This window comes from Ranitomeya imitator, chromosome 3, assembly GCF_032444005.1.
Source record: "Ranitomeya imitator isolate aRanImi1 chromosome 3, aRanImi1.pri, whole genome shotgun sequence".
In the NCBI taxonomy this organism is placed as follows: Eukaryota; Metazoa; Chordata; class Amphibia; order Anura; family Dendrobatidae; genus Ranitomeya; species Ranitomeya imitator.
The window spans coordinates 556245594-556254262 of NC_091284.1; the positions used below are offsets into that span (position 1 = coordinate 556245594).

The 8669-nt window shown below is 42.6% G+C and overlaps 1 protein-coding gene across 1 annotated transcript in view; it reads left to right on the top strand.

The window, feature by feature from the left end:
- Window positions 1–2931, top strand: part of ANKRD10 (ankyrin repeat domain 10) — a 76914-nt gene extending 73983 nt beyond the window's left edge. The window contains exon 6 of the mRNA XM_069757918.1: window positions 998–2931. Coding sequence (XP_069614019.1) covers window positions 998–1437 — 440 coding nt within the window. The 3' untranslated portion in view covers window positions 1438–2931. The remainder of the gene's footprint in view (window positions 1–997) is intronic.
- Window positions 2932–8669: the final 5738 nt, after the last annotated feature.

Sequence of the window (8669 nt, forward strand, 5' to 3'; positions counted from 1 at the left end):
TATTTGTTCTGCGTAGTAGGAGCCCGTAATAGTGGCTCCCTTCTCCAAATAGTCCACCATAATAATTCCTTCATTGTCCCAAAAAACGGACGCCATAACCTTCCCTGCTGAGCTTGACACTTTGAATTTCTTCGGCGTCGGTTCGTCGGCTCGTTTCCACGTCATCGATTGTTGTTTAGTTTCGGGATCAAAGTGGTGGATCCAGGTCTTGTCCATGGTCAAAAAACGTGACAAAAAATTTTCCTTGTCTGCTTGGAACTTTTCGAGATTTGCTATTGAAATGTCAACTCGTTTCTTTTGCTCGTCGGTTAACATTTTTGGCACCCAACGCGCGGAGACCTTTCTCATATGCAATTCTTTTGCAAGGATTCTTTGAATACTGCCATATGAGATCCCTGGGACCTCAGCTACATGCCTGATAGTCACTCTTCGATCTGCCAATACAACTTCTTCAACTTTTTTCACGTTTTCTTCATTGAGGGACGTGGATGGGCGTCCTTGACGATGTTCATCTTCCGTCGATGTTCTTCCCAGCTTAAATTCCTTGGCCCAGCATGCAACTGTGGAATATGGAGGAGAAGAGTCCCCCAATGTTTCCACCAAGTCGCTGTGTATGTCTTTGGTAGTCATTTTTTTCAAGCAGAGGTATTTGATGACAGCTCTGAGCTCGTTTTTTTCCATTTTGATGTTCACTCCTCGGCAGTTCATATTCAAATGAATGTAGCTCCCGGGAATCATGGTCTATTTAAGTGATTTTTTTTTTCCTGGACTAGTGGGTACCTAAGAGAGAAGAAAACATTTTATTTTAATTTCTGTGTGCAATAGAAATAACCGATTATCATTACTTTTGGATCGCCCCTCGTATATCTACTATTTAGCATAGCTAGTCTCCATATATGCATAGAGGAGGACATTTACCGTAGTGATTTAAGCTTTTCTTTTTACACAATTACATTTTGAGCTTCAAAGGTTTTGACAGGTTTGTTTCTTGATACAGATATGAATGGTAGCTTTGCTGCGTTAACAAATGGACAAGCAAGTAATGGATTTATTGCGCCACTTGGAGACATGGATACAAGTCCTGCAAAGTGCCTTCAATTGTCCCAAGATATCAACAATGTCACAGTCACAAATGGCGAGAAGGAGAGCCCTGGCGAACATGGGACTTTTACTGAAACCAACATTAATGCTGTAAATTCTCAAAGCTGTGGCTCTCTGCATGTTAATGGGAGCCCTAGTAGCTGGTTTGCGTCTAGGCCTTCATTGGGTGATGGGGCTGCTGATATCTTACAGTATGGCTACTACCATGGATTTGGAGACTCTGCTGAAAGCTTACCAGAGTACAGTAGTCTTCTAGAACATTCTGATTCGGTCAGTGTTGAACATAGGTATAAAAGTACTTTCATAAGCACACTTCACCAGTATCAGGGATTCTGAGGTTACATACCAGTGTGCAAGGAAGGTTGGTAATTTGGCATTTTGGATTCCAGTAGCATAGAAAATGATCTTTAGCGCCCATTTACATACAAATATAAAGAAGTTTTTTTTGTGGGAGGGGGGGGGGGGGGGGGTGAGGATTCCCATGGATAATTAAACTTGGGAAGAGTTGCCTATATCTAGTCCATTGCAGTTCATTGAAGTTAAAGAGACTGCATCCTAGGTTGGGGCATCGGGTGTGAGGCAATCCGTACAAGGGTCATGAGTAATGCTGTGTTATCTTATGCTATTACAACAGTACTTTTTCAATGTTATGTCAAATGACACTTGCATTTCCAGTTTTTTAGGCATTATTTTTCTAACTGCTATGCAATTAGTAAGGAAAGCTAGTTTTTTTTTTGTTTAGTATAAATGTTCTGTTTTTTGTATGAAAGAGTTGTTATAACTGTACTCGCCGCATCCTTGGGAACATAACTACTATCATTTCTTTTTTGTAACAATTTTAACCAAAAAAGAAAATGCTAGCAAGATTCCACTTTTGAGACTTCCTACAGGAGAAAAGGACAAACAATTCAAGTTGAATTTAATTAATTATTTTATATTTTAGTTAAATACTGCTTCTAAAACTGCAAGAAGCTTTTTCTATTTCTTTGTTTAGATACTTCCTGCTGAAGGCAAACTTAATTGACATTTCATAGATTTTTTTTATATTATTAAGAAAAGATGTTTAATAGTAGTAGCAGTTATTATTTTCTAGAAACCTGTACTGTACACTATTAAACAAGGGAATATTATTTGTATTTTGCAATAATATAGCAAGGACAAAATGTGTAGACTAAAAAGCGATGGCTTGTACCAATTCCAGCAAGAGCAGTCAACATTTAATGTGGATCCATGTACTATGTTAGTTAGTCCTAATCGTAAGTAAGCATAACTAGGCGTGAAGAAAGTTATATTCTATCGATCAAGATGTTTTTTTTTTCATTGCTTCTTTGATTTATTTTCTTTCTAACTTGTCAAGTTTAAAATCATTTACATTTTGTCTGTGTAAGCTTTCACAGTATCCCCATTTTCTGCAAAAACTTCCAACAGCAAAATTTGCCATTTACTCCCTGCTTGGATTGGATTATTACAGAATACTGAATAGTATAAAGTATTCATCTTTGCAATATTCTATTGTTTTAGTTTTGTTTTTTTCTTTTATATGAATGAACGATTTATGTTCATTCCTTACGGAAACAAAAGCTACCTATCGATTTTATTGGATAAGACCATGAAGCTCAATTTTCTTATCCAACTTTTCAGTGTTTCGTTAAAAACATTTCACTTTGGGTCAGAGTTTGTGGCATTTATATTTTAGTTTTTTTTTTGGGGGGGGGGAACTGACTTCCCTTATTTTTTTTATCTTCCATTTATATACAGTATCATTGCAGTGGGAAAGCATGTTCCCTATGGTTTGTCTTTAATAATAATAAAAAGATATTAAGATACTGCAAAAATCTTGTTTTCCATTCCTTGTTTGTTTTATGTTTTTTTTTAAGTTTTACAGGCAGCAGTGAAATACTAAAATGACCTTGCAAAGAAACTTCGACGGTCGCCTGTAATTGAGATTTCTAATATGTTGATAGGAAGGTCATGAAATCAACAATTTAGAATAAGTAACAGTTCTTGATGAGGATACTGGCCATTATACAGCTATACTTAGTCTCTTGAGATTAACTGAAGAAAAAAATATGTATTTTTCAACCTTCTTGGCTACATACCTATATTAGACTAAGTTTGACCAGAAGTTACATCCACATTGACCACATTTAATGGCATATTGTCTTGCACATGCTTACAAAGGGAAACCTTTTATTATGGTATTATTGCAGGATATATAATGTGCAATATGTATAATCTGACTATAAAACAGGTTGAAAAAAGCAGCTACAAATTTTACCATTATATAACATCTCTCTGAAGAAAATAAAAATGCCTAAACTGAAGTGGTTAACCCCTTTCCATAATTATGTCTTGTTGGGTCCCTGACTTTGAGTTTTTCCGGCAGCTGATGGCTGAATTATTTAGCCATCATCTGCTTCTAAGAGCCACAGATGGAGCAGAGCTCTACCCCCAGCTGTTAACATGTTAAATATTTCAGTCAATCTCTGATAGCAGTATTTAGCACACACCGGTAGGGGGGATGCATAATTCCATGGGCCCATTGGAGCACCTGTGACATGATCGCGGGGCACTGATGGGTTATCATTCCAGCTGGGGGTCTGCTAAAGATCACAATCCTAGTGATGACAATTCTGTGACAGGCCAGCCTGTAGCTGGCGGTCATAGGAGACCATAATTTTCGCTATACATAAATAATGCATCAGCACTGCTAAAGTACAAGCAATTGGATGATCACAGGTTCGAGTCCCCAAGTAGACTATCAAATATAAGCAAAAGTGTAAAATGTTTTGAGAAATACAAACATTCCAACCCCCCACCCTTTTGCCCCATTAAAACTAAAGCAATTAAAAAATACACCTATTTGGTATTGCATTCGTAAAAGTCCAATCTATCAAAATATATTCAATATAGTAACATAGTAAGGCCGAAAAAAGACATTTGTCCATCCAGTTCAGCCTATATTCCATCATAATAAATCCCCAGATCTACGTCCTTCTACAGAACCTAATTGTATGATACAATATTGTTCTGCTCCAGGAAGACATCCAGGCCTCTCGAACCCCTCGACTGAGTTCGCCATCACCACCTCCTCAGGCAAGCAATTCCAGATTCTCACTGCCCTAACAGTAAAGAATCCTCTTCTATGTTGGTGGAAAAACCTTCTCTCCTCCAGACGCAAAGAATGCCCCCTTGTGCCCGTCACCTTCCTTGGTATAAACAGATCCTCAGCGAGATATTTGTATTGTCCCCTTATATACTTATACATGGTTATTAGATCGCCCCTCAGTCGTCTTTTTTCTAGACTAAATAATCCTAATTTCGCTAATCTATCTGGGTATTGTAGTTCTCCCATCCCCTTTATTAATTTTGTTGCCCTCCTTTGTACTCTCTCTAGTTTCATTATATCCTTCCTGAGCACCGGTGCCCAAAACTGGACACAGTACTCCATGTGCGGTCTAACTAGGGATTTGTACAGAGGCAGCATAATGCTCTCATCATGTGTATCCAGACCTCTTTTAACCCCTTCCCGACCCATGACGCCACGTAGGCGTCATGAAAGTCGGTGCCAATCCGACCCATGACGCCTATGTGGCGTCATGGAAAGATCGCGTCCCTGCAGATCGGGTGAAAGGGTTAACTCCCATTTCACCCGATCTGCAGGGACAGGGGGAGTGATAGTTTAGCCCAGGGGGGGTGGCTTCACCCCCCCGTGGCTACGATCTCTCTGATTGGCTGTTGAAAGTGAAACTGCCAATCAGAGCGATTTGTAATATTTCACCTATTATAACGGGTGAAATATTACAATCCAGCCATGGCCGATGCTGAAATATCATCGGCCATGGCTGGAAATACTAATGTGCCCCCACCCCACCGATCGCCCCCCCAGCCCTCCGATCTGCCCGGTACACTGCCCCGCTCCCCTCCGTCCTGTGCTCCGCTCCCCCCCGTGCTCTTGTCCGCTCACCCCCGTGCTCCAATCACCCCCCCTTGCTCCAATCACCCCCCCTGCACTCCGTTCCACCCCCCCGTGCTCCGTTCCACCCCCCCGTGCTCCGTTCCACCCCCCCGTGCTCCGTTCCACCCTCCCCGTGCTCCGTTCCACCCCTCCCGCGCTCCAATTCATCCCCCATGCTCCGATCCCCCCCCCCCCCCGTGCTCCCCCCCACCCCATCATACTTAACGATCCTGCCGGGGTCTGTCCGTCTTCTCCCCGGGCGCCGCCATCTTCCAAAATGGCGGGCGCATGCGCAGTGCGCCCGCCGAATCTGCCGGCCGGCAGATTCGTTCCAAAGTGCATTTTGATCACTGAGATATAATCTATCTCAGTGATCAAAATAAAAAAATAATAAATGACCCCCCCCCTTTGTCACCCCCATAGGTAGGGACAATAAAAAAATAAAGATTTTTTTTTTCCACTAATGTTAGAATAGGGGTAGGGTTAGGGCTAGGGGTAGGGGTAGGGGTAGGGTTAGGGATAGGGTTAGGGCTAGGGTTAGGGGTAGGGTTAGGGCTAGGGGTAGGGTTAAGGGTAGGGCTAGGGTTAGGGTTTCGGTATGTGCACACGTATTCTGGTCCTCTGCGGATTTTTCCGCTGCGGATTTGATAAATCCGCAGTGCTAAACCGCTGCGGATTTATGGCGGATTTACCGCGTTTTTTCTGCGCATTTCACTGCAGTTTTACAACTGCGATTTTCTATTGGAGCAGTTGTAAAACCGCTGCGGAATCCGCACAAAGAAGTGACATGCTGCGGAATGTAAACCGCTGCGTTTCCGTGCAGTTTTTCTGCAGCATGTGTACAGCGATTTTTGTTTCCCATAGGTTTACATTGAACTGTAAACTCATGGGAAACTGCTGCGGATCCGCAGCGTTTTCCGCAGCGTGTGCACATACCTTTAGAATTAGGCTATGTGCCCACACTGCGGATTGGCCGCTGCGGATTCGCAGCAGTGTTCCATCAGGTTTACAGTACCATGTAAACCTATGGAAAACCAAATCCGCTGTGCCCATGGTGCAGAAAATACCACGCGGAAACGCTGCGTTGTATTTTCCGCAGCATGTCAATTCTTTGTGCGGATTCCGCAGCGTTTTACACCTGTTCCTCAATAGGAATCCGCAGGTGAAATCCGCACAAAAAACACTGGAAATCCGCAGGTAAAACGCAGTGCCTTTTACCTGCGGATTTTTAAAAAATGATGCTGAAAAATCTCACACGAATCCGCAACGTGGGCACAGCCTTAGGGTTAGGGTTGGAATTAGGGTTGTGATTAGGGTTATGGCTACAGTTGGGATTAGGGTTAGGGGTGTGTTGGGGTTAGTGTTGGAGGTAGAATTGAGGGGTTTCCACTGTTTAGGCACATCAGGGGTCTCCAAACGCAACATGGCGCCACCATTGATTCCAGCCAATCTCGTATTCAAAAAGTCAAATGGTGCTCCCTCAATTCCGAGCCCCGACGTGTGCCCAAACAGTGGTTTACCCCCACATATGGGGTACCAGCATACTCAGGATAAACTGCGCAACAATTACTGGGGTCCAATTTATCCTGTTACCCTTGTGAAAATAAAAAAAATGCTTGCTAAAACATCATTTTTGAGGAAAGAAAAATGATTTTTTATTTTCACGGCTCTGCGTTGTAAACGTCTATGAAGCACTTGGGGGTTCAAAGTGCTCCTCACATATCTAGATAAGTTCCTTGGGGGGTCTAGTTTCTAAAATGGGGTCACTTGTGGGGGGTTTCTACTGTTTAGGAACACCAGGGGCTCTGCAAACGCAACGTGACGCCCGCAGACCATTCCATCAAATTCTGCATTTCAAAAGTCACTACTTCCCTTCTGAGCCCCGCCGTGTGCCCAAACAGTGGTTTACCTCCACACATGGGGTATCAGCGTACTCAGGAGAAACTGGACAACAACTTTTGGGGTCCAATTTCTCCTGTAACCCTTGGGAAAATAAAAAATTCTGGGCTAAATAATTATTTTTGAGGAAAGAAAACGTATTTATTATTTTCACAGTTCTGCATTATAAACTTCTATGAAGCACTTGGGGGTTCAAAGTGCTCACCACACATCTAGATAAGTTCCTTTCGGGGTCTAGTTTCTAAAATGGGGTCACTTGTGGGGGGTTTCTACTGTTAAGCCACATCAGGGGCTCTGCAAATGCAACGTGACGCCCGCAGAGCATTCCATCAAAGTCTGCATTTCAAAACGTCACTACTTCAATTCCGAGCCCCGGCATGTGCCCAAACAGTAGTTTACCCCCACATATGGGGTATCACCGTACTCAGGAGAAACTGGACAACAAATATTGGGGTCAAATTTCTCCTCTTACCCTTGGGAAAATTAAAAAATTCTGGGTTAAATAATTATTTTTGAGGAAAGAAAACGTATTTATTATTTTCACGGCTCTGCATTATAAACTTCTGTGAAGCACTTGGGGGTTCAAAGTGCTCACCACACATCTAGATAAGTTCCTTTCGGGGTGTAGTTTCCAAAATGGGGTCAATTGTGGGGGGTTTCTACTGTTAAGCCACATCAGGGGCTCTGCAAACGCAACGTGACGCCCACAGAGCATTCCATCAAAGTCTGCATTTGAAAACGTCACTACTTCACTTGCGAGCCCCGGCATGTGCCCAAAAAGTGGTTTACCCCCACATATGGGGTATCAGCATACTCAGGAGAAACTGGACAACAACTTTTGGGGTCAGATTTCTCCTGTTACCCTTGGGAAAATAAAAAATTGCAGGCTAAAAGATCATTTTTGAGAAAATAATTTTTTTTTTATATTTTCATGACTCTGCGTTATAAACTTCTGTGAAGCACTTGGGGGTTCAAAGTCCTCACCACACATCTAGATTAGTTCCTTTGGGGGTCTAGTTTCCAAAATGGGGTCATTTCTGGGGGATCTCCAATGTTTAGGCACACAGGGGCTCTCCAAACGTGACATGGTGTCCGCTAATAATTGGAGCTAATTTTCCATTTAAAAAGCCAAATGGCGTGCCTTCCCTTCCGAGTCCTACCGTGCGCCTAAACAGTGGTTTACCCCCACATATGGGGTATCAGCGTACTCAGGACAAACTGGACAACAACATTTGTGGTCCAATTTCTCCTATTACCCTTGGCAAAATAGGAAATTCCAGGCTAAAAAATCATTTTTGAGGAAAGAAAAATTATTTTTTATTTTCATGGCTCTGCATTATAAACTTCTGTGAAGCACCTGGGGGGTTTAAAGTGCTCAATATGCATCTAGATAAGTTCCTTGGGGGGTCTAGTTTCCAAAATTGGGTCACGTGTGGGGGAGCTCCAATGTTTAGGCACACAGGGGCTCTCCAAACGCGACATGGTGTCCGCTAACAATTGGAGCTAATTTTCCATTCAAACAGTCAAATGGTGCGCCTTCCCTTCCGAGCCCTGCCGTGTGCCCAAACAGTGGTTTACCCCCACATATGAGGTATCGGCGTACTCGGGAGAAATTGCCCAACAAATTTTATGATCCATTTTATCCTATTGCCCATGTGAAAATGAAAAAATTGAGGCAAAAAGAATTTTTTGTGTGAAAAAAAAGTACTTT